The 18,144-nt window shown below is 44.4% G+C and overlaps 1 protein-coding gene across 1 annotated transcript in view; it reads right to left on the bottom strand.

The window, feature by feature from the left end:
• The window catches only part of LOC145347742 (metalloprotease TIKI2-like), a 349,733-nt gene that overhangs the window by 170,397 nt on the left and 161,192 nt on the right, over positions 1 to 18,144 (bottom strand). Inside the window, exon 3 of the mRNA XM_080195506.1 lies at positions 5,582 to 5,728. Coding sequence (XP_080051632.1) covers positions 5,582 to 5,728 — 147 coding nt within the window. The remainder of the gene's footprint in view (positions 1 to 5,581; positions 5,729 to 18,144) is intronic.

Genomic DNA, 18,144 nt, shown 5'->3' with positions numbered 1-18,144 from the left:
AAAGCCTTCTGAAAGTCTAGATACACCATATCCACTGGTTCTCCTTGGTCAACTGTACTAGCTTTTTCTTCAAAGAATTCCAATAGGTTCATCAAGTGTGATTTCCCTTTTGTAAATTTATTTAATTTATTCCAACAAATGAGTTCCAGTCCTACATAATGAGCTATCAGCTTTGGCGCGACCATTGTCACATTGCCTCAACATTTATTGTTGTATCGCAAATTCTCACACAATCACATCTGGAATTTGTATTGTACTTGTAGCTAATTCAACTATCTAAACATTTATGTATAGGGATGAAGAAATGGATGTCACATCAGAAAGGTCATTAGGTTGGATTTTTTTAAAATTCATTCATAGGAGGTGGGCATTGTTGGCAACACCATAATTTATTGCCCATCCCTGATTGCCCTTGAGGAGGTGGTGGTGGTGAGGTGGTTACTTGAATTGCTGTAGTCCATGTAGTCCAGGTATATGCACACTGCTGTTAAGTATGAAGTTCCAGGATTTTGATCCAGTGACAGTCTCATCCAGGTCAATGGTGGCTTCCAGGATGTTGATGATGGGGGATTCAGTGATGGTAATGCTGTTTAATGTCAAGAGCACGTGGTTAGACATCCTCTTGTTATAGATGGTCATTGACTGGCATTTAGTGGCACGATTGTTACTTGCCACTTAGCAGTCCCAGCCTGAATGTTGTCCAAGTCTTGATGGAGATAGGCTCAGAATGCTTCATTATCTGAGCAGATGAGAATTCAACTGAATATTGTGCAATCATCAACGAACATTCCCATTTTTAACAAGAGTATGGTGAAACAGATGAAGGTGGTTGGACCTTCTATATAGCCCTGAGGAACTACTGCAGTTATGTCCTGGGGGTGAGATGACTGTCCCCAGTGCTAAGTGTGCTAAGTGTAGCGCCTATGGTTTCTTTCCGATACCACTGACATCAATTTTATTAGCATCCATTGATGCAACATTTGGTCAAACGCTTCAATGATGTTAAGTGGAGTCAATCTTGCTTTAATTGTGGAATTTAGCTGTTTTGTCCATGATTGAACTAAGGCTCCAATGAGGTCTGGAAACCAGTGCTTTCTGTGGAACTCAACTGTACATCCTTGAGTAGGCTATTGGTGAGAAAGCAGCAATTGAGAGCACTGGCGATGATACCTCCATCACTTTGCTGATGATTGAGAGTAGACCGATTGGCTGGTGGCTGAGTAGTCTCAGCAGCGCCATTCCACAGTAATGGCCAGTGCCGGGACTACAAGAGAGCCCAGAGAGAGAATTCTGGATACTATACCTCAAAAAAGGTACCAATCATTCCTTCCTTCCTGCTTTTTACCCAAGTTGGGGAAGTATTGATCGTAATATTCTTTCCCTCTTCCAGTCCTAACTGTGGATAACAGATGAATAATGTAAGGTGAGCACTATTAAGGAAAAGTATTCACCTCTGCTAGACACCAAGGCAGTATAAAGTCTGACAACACCAGGTTTAAGTCCAACCGATTTATTTGATAGTAAACTCACTAGTTTGAGGTTACCCCCTTCGTCAGGTGAATGGAGAGTTCTGGCCTCAGACAGAGCATATAAAGCACAGACAGTTTACAGATTACTGATTAGAATACGAATCTTTACGCTTAACCTGCTATTCAAGTCTTAAAGTGGCTGACAATGTGAGTGGAAGGAGCACTGAGCACAGGTTAAAGAGATGTGTATGGTCTCCAGACAGTACAGTGAGGTTTTGCAAACCCAGGCAAGTCACGGGGGTTACAGATAGTGTGACATGAACCCAAGATCCCTGTTGAGACCGTCCTCATGTGTGCGGAACTTGGCTATCAGTCTCTGCTCAGCGACTCTGCGCTGTCGTGTGTCGTGAAGGCCGCCTTGGAGAATGCTTACCCGAAGGTCAGAGGCTGAATGCCCGTGACCACTGAAGCGTTCGCCAACAGGAAGGGAACAGTCTTGCCTGGTGATTGTCGAGCGATGTTCATTCATCCGTTGTCGTAGCGTCTGCATGGTCTCCCCGATGTACCATGCTTCGGGACATCCTTTCTTGCAACGTATCAGGTAGACAACGTTGGCCAAGTTGCAAGAGTATTTACCGTGTACCTGGTGGATGGTATTCTCACGTGTGATGATGGTATCCATGTCGATGACCTGGCATGTCTTGCAGAGGTTGCTGTGGCAAGGTTGTGTGGTATTGTGGCCACTGTTCTCCTGAAGGCTGGGTAGTTTGCTGCGAACAATGGTCTGTTTGAGGTTGCGTGGTTGTCTGAAGGCAAGAAGTGTCCTCTTTCCGGAGACATCTTCTCTGGAATCTTCAACATATCATTGATGAAGATGAACATCTCGCCGGGGCCATCCCCACACCCCCACTTCTTGTTTACCCCAGTCCAACGCTGGCACATCCACATCAAGGCAATCATTAAAAAAATGTCACAAGTACTGGCACCAGATTTCTCAGCAAGATGTGCCTTCCTCCTCTGTCAGTTGGGTCCTTGTCAAGAAATTCAACTAACTAACTGGAGGAAAGCTGTTGAAAACAGGAGGAGCCTGTCAACCTGGTAAACTGAGATAGCTTGCTGTCTTCACTGCCTGTGATCCTTTCTAAATTCCTGGAATCTGGCAGGTCAACTGTTTCTGCAGCAGGAGGGGTGAACTAAAGGGTTCGGTTTAATGAGCCAGATAACATGGAGAACTAGGTCACAAGAGTGAATACACTCACTGTACAAAACTGACCAATGAGCGCTCCCTCCAACGATCTGCACTACTAATCTTCTTGGTTAAACAAATCCCAATTCCCCAGCCTCTTAACCATCTATATTTCTATTAACTATATTCATAAAATCCCTACAGTGCAGAAGGAGGCCACTCGGCCCATCGAGTCTGTACCAACCACAATCCCACCCAGACCCCATTCCCATAACCCCACATAGTTACCCTGCTGACTCCCGGACACTAGGGTCAATTCAGCATGGCCAATCAACCTAACCCACACATCCTTGGACTGTGGGAGGAAACCAGAGCACCCGGAGGAAACCCACACAGACACAGGGAGAACGTGCAAACTCCACACAGACAGTAACCCGAGGCCGGATTGAACTTGGCGCCATGACGCAGCAGTGCTAACCACTGTGCCGCCCTATCGTTGGAATGAAAAAAATATTTGCAAGGGAAAGAGTTGAACATTAGACCTTGCTATCTAAACACTGGGCTGCGCCCTAACACTGGATACAAAATGCTCAGACCCAATCATTTCAAATAATATGTCTTTGCACAACTGGAACTCTTCTATAAAAATCTGCTTCTGAAAATTCTGCCTTAGGAAAGAATATTTAAATAATTATATTTAAATGGGAACAACGGAATTTGAGTTTCAAGATTTCACAATTTTAACACAATATACAATGGATTTTAACTGTTTTCAAAAACCTGACATTGGAGCCTGTTTTGAATTTAGTGTCTACCAACACAAGTTACTTTTTGGGAAGCTTTTCAAACTACTTCCAAATGTTTACATTGTCACATTTAGTAATGATGATTCGAAGTATAAAATACTGATCAGAGCAGACAACTGTCACAGTAACTTTATTGCAATGTTAATAAAATAAGCTTCCATTAATTCTTGAGGGGTGAACATGGGCTAAAGAAAGAACAATAACTATTGGGTATTTCAAATGCAAATACCTTGGAGATGGGGTGTGACATCCTCCTTTTGGAGAAGAGGGGAAGTGGAGGTAAGGTTCCAATGTTCTGGGGATGCCATCCGAGTTGGGGCAGCTTGGGGCGGGGGGGGGAGAGGAATGGGGTGAAGGGATGATGGCCCTGATCTGCAAGGTGGTGTGGGGTTGAATGCCAATTCTGACGGAGGGAGAAGTGTCGGTTCTGATCAGAGGAGTGGGGGGCATGTGATGCCAACTCCGACTTCGATCATAGCGTTCTGATCTCAGTACAGTCGGGCTTTGCTGGCGAGTTGAACCCTCACTCCCCTACTTGACAGTGTGAACTTCCCCCAACAAATTCTTTGTGGCAGTGCCATAAAATCTGGACGGAAATTTGATGTGTTTTACTCCAGAAGTGAGGGGTAAGATTTTTGGTAAGATTTCACCCACAGTTTCCGGATAATATGGCCAAGATTATCCAGTCTTCTTTTCAGTAGAACTGAGGAAGCCCTAGGTCGGGGATGAAATGCATCCGTGACCATTTTTTACCTCCTACAGGCATTGCCCAGTACTGCACCATATAGATGGGCCTATCGCATAGAGAAAACACATCAGCCAATACGTTGTCAGTCATTTCTGTCAGCAACTCTGGAGATTACAGCATCAGTTCATCCCTGGCGTTCTGCGTTGGAGGGATTAGGGGAAGGATTTTAATTTAAATATTCAAAAGCCTCGATAATCAATCACAATTGAAAATATTGCATCAACTGCAAAGCAGGAACACTGCTGAAAAATTGGCTTACTAAGCTGAAAGACTTGTAAAAATACCAACCCTATGGATCTGTTCACAAAACAGGCTCTGGACCACTAACACTTCCCACTAACTACTTTGGGGATAATTCGCAAACTGAATAGAAGGGAGGAATGTCAGTGGAGTACAATTTGCTTCCGTATTTTTTTTTGAAACGCAAAATCTTACAACTTGCTAAAGCAACTGTTAGGAGATCTTGCTTCAGAAATCCATAGAAATTTAGACTAGGTTAACGGGGAACAGTAGCTGAATTGCAAGCTCTGGGGAAGACATTCCTGTTGCACCACACAGACCAAACACTAACAACCTCCTATTCGCAACAGTGCAGCATCTCAGCCACACTTTCTCCACATTTCCTTCCCTTAAATGAGAAAATATTTGCAGCAGGTTTTGCAAATAGGATAAGTGCAGTCTACAGAACTGTACACCTGAGCATCCAGCAGAAACAATCATTCTATAATTATAGGCTACACAAGACCATTAACAAACTTTTCATGAAGAAAAAGAATTAATGTTATCTTTTTCTTTGTAAAAATAATAATGACGTCAACAAACTTTTTCCACAGTCTTCAAAGGACCTGAGGCGTGCTTCTAAATTGCAACTGACAGCAAGCATTAAAGCCAGGGTGCAGTGCCAGAGCATACAGTAATCTAATCAGAAACCACGCTGGCTTGGCCAAGCTCCACCAACTCATGTAACGTTTGTTAGGCTGTTGTCCAATTTCTCCAAAACCATGTAAATATTATTCAAAAACAACAAATTTCTGAGGGCCCATTCAGTGCCAACTTCACATTAGTTTCATTAACGTGTGCACATTTTAGAGGCACAAGCCGCCACGTCGAAAACAGCCTATGGTTTACATGAGTTTGCTTCATTAAGCTAGCCGGCCATGAGCCAAAAGATTATGATTCAATTCAAAGTAGGCACAGAAGAAAACGCAAACTGATTTGACAGCCTTCTATATTTAGTCATTCTTGCAATTAACTGCTAAAAAACTTTTAAAATAACCCGGAACTTTTTTTTTCCCATCTCAATTGACCCTTTCTCTGCAATCGTTTTGACAAGATTGAAAATGTCAACAAAATAACAGCTACAGTTCCTTACTTGGGATGTGTCGTGATTGAAGATGACAGCATTCAAGTCGCCACAGTTGTAGTGTTTGATGAGGTCCTCTGTTGTGTAAGGGACCTGCAAACTGCCTGCTCGGAGGCTCTCATGTTGCAGTAGTGTTTGGTTTAAAGCAAAGAGGACCTGTAATGACACAGGAGTGAAAGGTTTGTGAAAAACACAGATGGAAATAGGTGGAATTTACAACCGTGAGGGTTGAGGGTATGCAACATTTTAAAGGCAGACACATCCAGACAAAGTTTAATCATAAAACATTATTTCACATAGGCAAAACATTGTGTATAATGTGAAACGTTGTGCAAGAAATGAACCAAGCAGAGATCCCATATGAATTCCAAATAGCTTAATTCCGGAACCATCATCGCCTACATATGATTTTCTCCTTTCTCCACCCGAAGATGCTGAGCACTGACCATAGTTTCTTATACAATCCAAGTAACAACCAGTGAAGTGAGCCTACTGATGTTTGAAGGGGAAGGGTTGCTAAACATTAGATGGCCATTACATTTCAGTGGTCCTCTGGCACAAGGTAAGGGCCACAGCAAAGTCCTACATCAATCACAATGCCAGTGACCGAGAACGATTTAAAGAATTTTTATAAAATTTCTTTAGTGCTTTCTGGAGCTCTTTGATGGTTCTAATAATTTTCATTGTACCACTCACTTGGAATTTCAGATTCAATTTTCCAAGTCATTTCACCGTCTTTTCAGCTCAACACGTTGTCAGACTTCCAGAGAAACGGCCCTCAGGTTTTCTTTTTAAGGTCAGTTTTGTATTGCCGTCATCTTCACTTAATTCACAAGACTCTTAACCCTCAACTCTGGTCACTGTTAGTCACTCCAAACACCCTACTTTCTTTTTCACTTCCCATGATATCTCTCGGATGTAGTTTTTACAAACTGTTAAATAGGCTTGACAAATGCTATTTGCATGAAGGTGAAGCATCGTTTACAGCAGAAAAGGGATCAAAGATAAATCAGAATATCTTAACACTTCAAAGAACTGTTTTGTAATATCACGTGAGACTATTGTTATTGTGAATTTTCCCTTTTATTCTGTGGGGCAGATTGTACACAAAATAAAAGTAACCCAACATACACAGTTCAGTACTGTTGTAGACATTTCTAAGTGAAAAAACCCTTCTCTAATGACAGGGTACGCTCATGCAGGTCTGTAAGAAACCTCCTGAGTGCAATCTTAGCGTCCCTTCATGCCACACTCCCGTTGCAGCAAAGACAGAGAATTTGGTGCCCAGCCAAATCTCCATTCACTGTAACGGGATGGGAAAACTCCACTAGCGTGAATGCTCAGAAAAATCTGGCCCCTAATTAGTTGGAGATGAAAGTTGTGTTTAACTAGGCAGCATTGATCATTGTGCTCCTAAATACTTTGGAGACCAACACAACCAATAGCAGGCCCTGAAAGCACTGCAGCAGTATCATCAGTGGTATCTTCACAAGCATATCCAACTCTAGTGGCCAGAAAGTTGGTTCCTTTCCCAAGCCAACATGTCCAGCATTGAGATTCCAATCAAAATCAACTCTACTTGACAGGATATGTCACTCATATGGCTGACACCAGGCTCTCAAAAGCAACTAGTCTACTCAGAACTCGGTCATGACAAGAAACTCCTCAGGGGACAGTGGAAATGCTTAAGGATTTCTTCGCAGCAGCTCTGAGGAGATGCAACATACCCACTGACTCATGGATCCCCTGGCTTGTGACTGGCTAAAATGGGATGGTACATTCAGGAAGGCACCAAACACATTGAAAGGCTTTGTCAAGAAATTGCAGCAAAGTTATAATTTATTTATTAGTGTCACAAGTAGGCTAACATTAACACTGCAATGAAGTTATTGTGAAAAATCAAGGTGTTGGAGAGAGAAAACAAATCTTCAAGCTCATTTCTCTGACCCTTCAAGCACCCACCTGCCTGCAAGTGGCAGAGTCTGCAGGTCACACATTGGACTTATTAACCACTTCAGAACCTGTTCAAACCAGAGTAGAAGCAAGTCACCCTCAATGCCAAGAGACTGCCCAAGAGAAACTAGCTGGGTTTTGACATGTTGGACAGCTGTTGTTAAAATTGGGCCAAGTATGCATGACTTTGCTGTAACTTATAAGGGGTGCGCCTTTCGTCTGTAAGGGCATCACACAGCACCTAGGACAGACCAGCCATTTAATGTCAGAATAGGTAATGTGAAGTGTGCTTGCCATTCTAGGTGTCAATCAATCAAAAAAGGTAATTAATTCCATCCCCACAATTAGAGAAAAGCAATCTCAGCCACAGTCATGCCAGTGTTGTGGCACCCTGGAGATTCTTTCTTCTTAGGGGCTGAAAAGGGCTGTTATATTCTGCATTTGTGAAGTCAACTCTGATAATATGGTCTAGTCTGCAAGCTTCTGAGAACAACCTTTAATTTCAAAGCTTAATCACATATTTAACATCTCAAATTATATAATGAGGACGCACACCCAGTAGAAGGGTATCAGATATTTGCCACTCACTTTATCATTGGCGGTGACAAAAATGCAATTCTGTCTTGGTTCACCTTTGCAAACATTTATTTAATGCATTTACCCATCTTAAGGTGTTTAAAAATGTCAAAACTTTCTCCAAATTTAACTTGATACAAGTATATAATTATTTGTCTGAAAAGCTTGCAAAGGGACCAAGCTACTTTCAAACAGAAGGGAAATTTGTTCAGATATGGTAGGTAACTATTGAAGCGCAGGAAATCTGTGGTGATAAAAGCTGGAAAGCTGTTCCAAATTAGGAGTTTCCAAAAGACAAATGAAAATCAAACATTTGTCCTGCAATCCGTAAGGGTGAATCACAAAAGGTCCCTTTTTGCAACTTTGGCAGAGCGATCAGCTGTACTCACAGGACAATTAGAGATCAAATTACAAAGGGCCTCCTCGACGTCCAGGTCGCTAGGTAAGGGACCCACCTTGGACCAGGCAAGCAACTTAAAACATCCGTAGAGATAGAAGGAACCAACAGGAAACACAGGGACAGCAACAAGGGCCAGCACCCATTCCTACGATCTCCAACTGTCATCACCAGGTGAGCACCAGTGCCCACTTGTTCAGTATAAATTCTCACTGGCCCTACAAATTCTGTAGGGGCACTGACAAAAGCATGATTCCAGTGTATCTGTTAGGAAACATAATTCATGCAACAACCACAGCCCCTGGAGTGGCAAGAAGTTTAAAAGGAAACCCTGACCCAAAAATTTGGCTGAGGTTCCCCTGGTCTCCTGCTATAACTTTGGCCAGAGAAACTCAAATCTCCCTTCCCCTGTCCCAGGGAAATTATATAGACAATCATATTTACCCTTCTGCTCCGTTTCTTTGGAAATTCCACAAGGCTTGAATTTGAGATGTGTAGAATACCATTGCTGAGTCGCACCCTCCCACGCCCCCCATCCCACCTCCCTGCCACCCCACAACCATCCAAAAGGAATTTCAAGAACTGTGAACATAAAAATTATCTATAAAAAAATATGCATTTATGTTATATCTTTTGATCCGTTTTCCTTTGAGGAGCTAAATATTAGAACTTCTAATTCATAAGTGTATTATGTTACTGTTTTCTTTTTTTGAGTGAAGTTGCTTAAATTTAAGGCCTGGGCCAGGATTCGCTGGTGTTGCATCGCTGCCAGCAAGAACGGAGAATCTGGCACTCAGCCAAATCTCCGTCAACAGCAGCAGGACCGGAGAATCCCAGCTGTGGGTGAGTTTGGAGAACATAGAACATAGAACATAGAACACTACAGCACAAACAGGCCCTTCGGCCCACAAGTTGCGCCGACCACATCACCTACCAACCTACAGACCTATCTATAACCCTCAATCTCATTAAACCCCATATACTCATCCAGAAGTCTTTTAAAAGACCCCAGCGAGTTCGCCTCCACCACCACTGACGGCAGCCGATTCCATTCACTCACCACCCTCTGAGTGAAAAACTTACCCCTAACATCACTTCTGAACCTCCCTCCCCGCACCTTAAATCTGTGTCCTCTCGTAGCGACCATTTCAAACCGGGGAAATAGCCTCTGAGAGTCCACCCTATCTATTCCTCTCAACATTTTGTAAACTTCTATCAGGTCGCCTCTCAACCTTCGTCTCTCCAGGGAAAAGAGTCCCAGCTCCCTCAACCTAACTTCATAAGGCATGCCTCCCAGTCCAGGCAACATCCTTGTAAATCTCCTCTGCACCCTTTCAATAGCTTCTACATCTTTCCTATAGTGAGGCGACCAGAACTGCGCACAATACTCCAAATGAGGCCTGACAAGGGTCTTATAAAGTTGCAGCATTACCTCCCGACTCCTAAACTCAATCCCTCGATTAATGAAGGCCAGTACACCATACGCCTTCTTGACCACCTCCTCCACCTGCGAGGCCGATTTAAGAGTCCTGTGGACCCGGACCCCAAGATCCTTCTGCTCCTCAACACTACTCAGACTTCTGCCCTTAATAGTGTACTCGTTCATCCCGTTGGTTCTGCCAAAATGGACGACAACACATTTATCCGCGTTGAAGTCCATCTGCCACTTCTCCGCCCAGTCCTGCATCCTATCTATGTCCTGCTGCAACTTTTGCCATCCTTCCAGATCATCCACAACACCACCGACCTTTGTGTCATCAGCGAACTTACTTACCCATCCCTCCACTTCCTCATCCAGGTCATTTATGAAAATGACAAACAACAAGGGTCCCAGAACAGATCCTTGAGGCACTCCGCTGGTGACTGACCTCCATTCAGAAAAAGCCCCATCCACAACCACTCTCTGCCTTCTGCAGGCAAGCCAGTTCTGGATCCACAAGGCCAAAGGCCCTTGGATCCCATGCCCTCTCACCTTCTCAAGAAGTCTTGCATGGGGGACCTTATCAAACGCCTTGCTGAAGTCCATGTACACTACGTCCACGGCACTTCCTTCGTCAATGTGTTCAGTCACATTATCGAAGAACTCAACTAGGCTTGTAAGGCACAACCTGCCCTTGACAAATCCATGCTGACTATTCCTGATCATGTCAAACCTCTCCAAATGTTCGTAAATCTTGTCCCTCAGAAGCCTCTCCATCAGCTTACCAACCACTGAGGTCAGACTCACCGGTCGGTAATTTCCCGGGCTATCTCTGTTCCCTTTCTTAAAAATAGGAACTACATCCGCAATCCTCCAATCCTCTGGAACCTCTCCCGTCTCCATTGACGACGCAAAGATCATCGCCAGGGGCTCTGCAATCTCTTCCCTCGCCTCCCACAGTATCCTGGGGTACATCCCATCTGGTCCCGGCGACTTATCTACCTTGATAGAATTCAAAAGTTCCAACACATCCTCCTCCTTAATATTCACGTACTCAATCCTTTCCATCTGCTGCAAATCCATAACAAAATCTCCCAGATCGGCTTCCACCGTGAATACTGAGGCGAAGTACTCGTTAAGCACCTCCGCCATTTCTTCTGGTTCCACACAAACCTTTCCCCCCTCACCTTTTATCGGTCCTATCCCTTCTCTTCTTATCCTTTTACCTTTCACATATTTATAGAAGGCCTTGGGATTCTCCTTAATCTTACTCGCCAAGGTCTTCTCATGACCCCTTCTGGCTCTCCTAATTTCCCTTTTAAGTTCCCTCCTACAGTCCTTATACTCCTCAAGATCTTTAACATCTCCTAATTCCCTGAACCTCTTGTACACCTTCCTTTTCTTCCTGACTAGGTTCAACACATCCTTTGTGCACCACGGTTCCCTCGACCCACCAAAACCCCCTCGTCTCATCGGAACGTTGTCATTCAGAGCTCCAGACACACATTCCTTGAATATCTGCCACCTTCCTTCGGTACTTTTCCCTAAGAACGCCTCCTTCCAGTTTATTTGTCCAAGTAACTTCCTGACTTCTTCGTATCTCCCCTTACCCCAGACAAACACCTTCCTAGCCTGCCTGATCCTATCTCGTTCCAACGCAATTGTGAAGGAGATAGAATTATGGTCACCATATCCAAGATGCTCTCCTACCGAAAGATCCATCACCTGCCCTGGTTCATTTGCCAGTACCAGGTCAAGTACAGCCTCTCCCCTCGTAGGCTTGTCCACATACTGCGTCAGGAAACCCTCCTGAACACACCTAACAAACTCCTCCCCATCTATACCCCTTACCCTAGGGATATTCCAGTCGATGTTTGGGAAATTGAAGTCTCCCATCACGACAACTCTGTTATTAAAACATCTCTCCAGAATCTGTTTCCCTATTTGCACTTCAACTTCCCTGTCACTATTGGGCGGCCTATAGATTACACCCAGCAAAGTTTTTGACCCTTTGCTGTTCCTAACTTCCACCCACAGAGATTCTGTAGACAATCCCTCCACGACATCCTCTTTCTCTGTAGCCATGACACTGTCCCTGATCAACAGTGCCACGCCACCACCCCTTCTGCCACCCTCCCTGTCCTTCCTGAAGCACCTGAAGCCTGGCACCTGAAGTACCCAGTCCTGTCCCTGAGACATCCAAGTCTCCGTAATGGCCACCACATCACAATCCCAAACAGCTATCCACGCCCTAAGCTCATCTACCTTATTCACTATACTCCTTGCATTAAAATATATACACTTCAGCCCCTCAGTCTGGGCATTTCCCATCTCCACCACCTGTCTAACCTCCCTCGCATACTGCCTGCGGTCCTCCCCTACCTGGGAGCGAACCTCCTCCGTCCCAGTTTCCCCAACACAGTTCCCTCCCCCCATCCTTTCTAGTTTAAAGTCCCCCCGGTAGCCTTAGCCAGTCTTCCCGCCAAGATACTAGTCCCCCTGGTATTTAAGTGCCACCCGTCCCTACTATAGAGGTCCCACCTACCCCTAAAGAGGTCCCAGTGATCTAGGAACCGAAATCCCTGCCCTCTACACCAGTCCCTCAGCCACGCATTCACCCTCCACCTCATTTCATTTCTTCCCTCATTCTCCCTTGGCACAGGCAGCAATCCTGAGATTACTACCTTCGCTTTTCTCTTCCTCAGCTGCCTACCCAGTTCCCTATAGTCCTTTTTCACAAGTGCCTCCCTCTTCTTACCTACATCAGTAGTACCTATATGTACTACTACCTCCGGTTCCTCACCCTCCCCTTTCAGGATGTCTGGGACCCGCCCAGAGACATCCTGGATCCCAGCCCCAGGGAGACAAACCACCATCCGCGACTCCCTTCTACGTCCACAAAAACGCCTGTCTGCGCCCCTCACTGTGGAGTCCCCTATTAATACTACCTTTCTGCTTCCCTTTTTGATTTTTTGGCTCACTGGCTCAGCTCCAGAGAGCTGGCCATCGCTTCCTCCCTCAGATGAGCTGTCCCCCCCAGTAGTACTCAGGCCGGAGTACTTATTTTGAAGGGGGACATCCACCGGAGTGCTCCCCATCACCCGTGTTTTCCCCTTCCTAATGGTAACCCAAGTGCCCTCATCCCGTTGCCCTGGTGTGACTACCTGCTGGTAGCTCCTTTCTATAACGTCCTCACTCTCCCTAACTAGCCGAAGGTCCTCGAGCTGCATTTGCAGCTCCTTAACCTGGTTTCGTAGGGCCTGCAACTCCACACACCGAGCACAGGTGTGGATGTCTGGCAGGCCAGGAGCCTCCAAGACCTCCCACATGTTGCATTGGCAACAACATACAGGTCTCACACTCATATTTACCCCTTATAGCAACCCAAAGGAAAAAAGGAAAAAAAAACTTACAACTTACCTTATCTCTTTGGCCCTGTGAGCCAAAGCACTTACAGCACACACAAATACAAAAGCAGTCTTACCAGCTCTCAGACAGAGCCCCTCTCTCTCTCTCTCTTTTTTTTAGGTTAGGGGAGGGGGGAGGGCTGGGATACTCTACCCGTGTAGAGTATCGGGAAACCCCTCCGGTCTAATTTATAGTCGGGTAAAAAAAACGCGACCCGAGTGCCCTCGCAACTACTTCCGGGGTCAAACTTAAAAAAAACAATCAAAAAAAACCCACTAAAAAATAAAGTTAGTTTCTAAAAGAAAAAGTCGCTTTTACTCACCCACAGAACTCGACCATAATTTAATGTGACACTCCAGTATTTCCCAGGAGCAAGCTGGGTCCCATTGAGCTATTGGTTAATTCCATTAGGTAACGTAATTAACAAAAAGATTATTCTTCTCATTCGTAGCAGCACATTGCTGAAAATTTATCCAGTTATCATGGATATTAAAAATATTCCTAGAAAATACAGATACTCAGGGTTCGCTTCCCAACATGATGAAAATAAAGGAAATAAAAAAAATCCCCAATGTTAAAAAAACTAAAATGTAACAGTGGTATTTCACTTTACTTTTTGTCTTACCCCCAACTACTTCCCTCTCCTCTATTAAAGGTACCTTTCTGTTTCCACAGGCCCTGGCAGCCTTCCAGTACCATACCTAACTCTTTACTCTTCATATCCATCTAATTACACGGATTAACCAGCGCAGAAGCAACAAATTCAGCCCAAACAGTCCATGCTGGCTTTTACGCTCCACCCGAGCATTCTCACATTCATCTTCATCTAATTCGATCAGTGTAACTCTCTATTCCCTTCTCCCTCATTTTGTTATGATCCCTGTAACTTCCTTCAAAAAGAAATCTGAAAAGCAGTTATTTACTGAAAGAATGAAACCTGAAAGAGTCCACGGTTTAAAACAGAAGATGTTTTACAGTGCACGAGACAAAGTAAAGGATAAATAGTGGCCAGAATTCTATGTTCTCATTCGCTCCGCCACCGCTGCCAGCCAGCGAGAATGGAGAACGTGGCGCTCAGCCAAAATGACATTCACTGCAGCGGGACCGGAGAATCCCCGCTGGGGGCGAGGTTGGGGAATTCTGTACCCTAAAACACAAAATCAACAAAATTGAACCTGTATTAACAGGCAAATTGCAGTCGATAATGATAAATTACACATTAAATGACAGATAAGGCTAAGACAGATCTTATGAATTGGCTCTGCAACTCACTCAGCACACATGTCATCAATCTCAGGACACAAAGTCCTTCAAAGCTCTGTTATCCTCGGAAAGAATTTCAGCTCCTTTTCTGGGATTTAACTTGATCCTCAGCCGATAGCGGTGCACAGCCAACCAAGCTTTGGCTGCAGATTCCATCACAATATGTTTACTTAGCCTCCCCATAAAGATATCTTTGCTATTTGCCCCAACTTCTGATATTCTCTGTAAGTTCTGTGCTCCGCGTAAAGTTCCAAAGTCCCTATTTGATTTCTTGGGGATTATTTTATATTGATAGCTTTCATTTTTCTCTCCTCCACATAAGCTTTTTTTTAAGTTTATTTATTAATGTCACAAGTAGGCTTACATTAACACTGCAATGAAATTACAGTGAAAATCCTCTAGTCACCACACTCCGGCGCCTGTTCGGGTACACTGAGGAAGTATTTAGCGTGGCTAATGCAGCTAACACATCTTTCGTACTGTGGGAGGAAACCGGAGCTGCCGGAGGAAACCCATGCAGACATAGAGAGAACCTGTAACCACACAGACAGTGACCCAAACCGGGAATCGAAGCCAGATCATTTGTGCTGTGAGGCAGCTATGCTAACCACTGTGCAGCCATGTAAGAGTATTCCCTAGTGCCCACTCCATTGCAAATCTTCATTATTTGAAATATAATTCTGTTATGTCAACTCTCAGTCTTCTCATTTCAAGCGAAAAAATATCCAGCCTGTTCATCCTTTTTTGATGAGTGTAACCTCACTGTTCTGGTTTCAATGCTTGTAAGACAAAAATGTTGCATCCCCTCTAGTGCCTCGCTATGCTTTTTGCAATCTGCTGACCAGAAGTGCACTGAAAATGTGGCTTGAATAAAGTTTGATATAATTTTATTTTTCAATCCTATCCCTCTACAAATAAACACCAATGTGTTGCTTGCTTTTTTAATATCACCTTATTAATCTGTGCTGCTACTTTAAATGATTTGTGTATTTGCACTCCCAGATATCTTTGCTCCTCTAATCTCTTTAGATCCTGATGTTCCAAGTAACACATAACCTCCTAATTTTCTTTACCAAAATGTGAGACCTCACCCTTTTCTATTTTGCAATTCATTAACTGTGGCTGGGATGTTGTATCTGAAAATCCCATGAGAGTCAAAAGACTGGAATCTCACTGGTGAGATCTTGTTTTCAGGTTTTCCCGACCACCCAACAAGCTACGCTATAAGGTTCATGCCCAGAAAAGGTCAGGAGCCTTATTTTAATGAATTAGGATATCATTAAAGGGCTTCACTGTGTATCATTGCAACCACATTGGGATGTCCCCGCTTGCTAACATGACATCACGTCAGCAGGTTTTTACAAGTTGTTAAAGACAGGGAACCAGGCAAAGGGAACCCACCAGGGGTGCAAAGCTAGGTAAAGCCTCTGGAGGAAGAATGCTATGGTGGGACAGCACCCTGGCACTGCCCCGGCACACAAGGGTCAGTGCCAGCTGGTGTACCAGTGGAAAGTGTCTGGATAGTGCCAAGGGGCTCCATGGGGGCACTTCATTCCCATGTCTGTAGGGAGTGGGGCAATTTGCCCATGTGCATGCAGATGTGTCTCTGTGAGTTTGGTAAGGGGTTGGGGGTTCTTTGTCTTTATCAATCAGAGATTGGGGCATTGGCATTTTCTGGCCCTGCCCCACCAGTGTGACGACATTAGCCACACCTCCCAATATTTTTTGATCCAAGTGCAGGACAACATCGTGAGAGAGGCCGGCAAGCAGTACGTTGCTTTGCTCAACTGAGGCAGCACTCAGGTGAAGAAAGGGAAAATTCCATGCTGTACATCCAATATGCAAACATATCAATGCGCCTCAGTGTGAGCTACCACACTCCCTCTCATTTACACACAAGGCACACATGCACATATACACTTTGGCCCAAAGAGCCCAGGAATGAAGAAACTGATATTCAACAGTTGAAGAAATTGCAGCCAAATCTCATCCAATGCTTACCTAGGGGACGAGGGGTTAAGCATTTCCTCTGTCCGCCCAAAGTAGCAGACATTGGATTGTGACCAGAAAAACAAACCTGGACAGGATTTCTCCTCTCTAGACTATGGGTTTTCTGGCTTTTTGTCCCATGACTGTCACTCTGGCTTACGCAGCACGAGGTGAAGTCAAAACTTGGACCTTATCATTCAATTGGCTCAGGACAATGTGTGGCAACATCATATCACAATTTACTTCATCCTATCCTTCTTATCATGGATGGCAGCTTTATGGTGATCGCTAGACCAAGTGGGATTCATTACCCAAAGAGCTGCTTGGTCAAATATTGCTGCCATTTGTTTACTGGGAAATTCAGTCAGCAGCAAAGAGGAAAGAAAGCAAAATATGCCCTCACCCACATGGGAAAAAATTCAATTTTACAAGCTGTGTCATTCCATGACTGGCTCGGGAAGCCTGGACAAAAGGATTTACTTAATGCAAAGAAACTATTGGCATTTATCATCTTCTTTAAATAGTTGACTCCTTCTTTTAAACTATTCAGTACATCTGAATTTGTTTAAAATATGTAGGTTCGACTGACTTGTGCCTTTAATTACAAGAGAAAATGCAATTCCTTTTCTGATGTAGCTTTCACCTGAATGTGGAATCTAGAACCAACTATTCCTTGTTCAAGCCTCAGCTCACAATACATTGGCAGTTTACTGTGTTATGCATTCGTAACAGGTATTTGGATTTGCAGGAAAGGGGTGCTTTACTCAAAGTAATCTTCAAATCTTACAGCACAAATGGCGGGAATTCAGTTCATCATCTGCATGTGTGCGTGTTGACTCTTTGAAAGAGCTATTGGATTAGTCCCACTCCCATCCTCTTTCCCAATAGTATATGCCCAATTCCTACAAACAAAAAAAATGCCAATTAGAAGCAGGAGTAGGTCATTTGACCCCTTAAGACAGCTCCACTATTCAATCAGATCATGACTGGTACGATGGAGGCCAAAACTCAAAGGTTGAATTGTTGGGATGGCAAGCAAAGAGTTAGCAGGGAACAGTTTCTGTCGGTTCCTATATCCCCTCTGCCTCACTACGCTCAATAGAGCTTTGATTGACATAAGGTGGGACTTCCGTCCCTCACTCAGGAGGATGTCCTGCCTTGGGGAGTTGCCAACCGATCAGTTTGTCAGCTCTCTGGGAACAGCACTGCAGTGGCTGGAAGAAGCACTTGCAGGGAGCTGCCTGAGACTGATGCCAAAAACCTTAGACCTCATGTGCATTTGGGATTCTCCCGTGACACTACAGTGAATGGAGTTCCAGCTGACACCGGGGCAGGAATGGATGAAATCAGAGAATCCTGCCCTAAGTCCTGGAAACCGGAGAAAAAGGTGTGTCAGGAATCTGGTTGATGAGGTGGGGAGGTAAGTCCAGAGGTCACCAGGCTTCTGATAGAGGCACCTTCCTATCATCCCTTCCTCCTGCCTGAGATCTAACTCTCTTCATTTTCAGGTTCCTCCCTCCGCCTGAGCTGTCATCTCGAAGCCAGACTACAAATGAGGCTGGGTGG

The sequence above is a fragment of the Carcharhinus amblyrhynchos genome, chromosome 9 (genome assembly GCF_965287045.1).
Source record: "Carcharhinus amblyrhynchos chromosome 9, sCarAmb.v2.hapA, whole genome shotgun sequence".
In the NCBI taxonomy this organism is placed as follows: domain Eukaryota; kingdom Metazoa; phylum Chordata; class Chondrichthyes; order Carcharhiniformes; family Carcharhinidae; genus Carcharhinus; species Carcharhinus amblyrhynchos.
The sequence above is the reverse complement of the archived record's forward strand: the minus strand, read 5'-3'. Positions and strand labels throughout refer to the sequence as shown.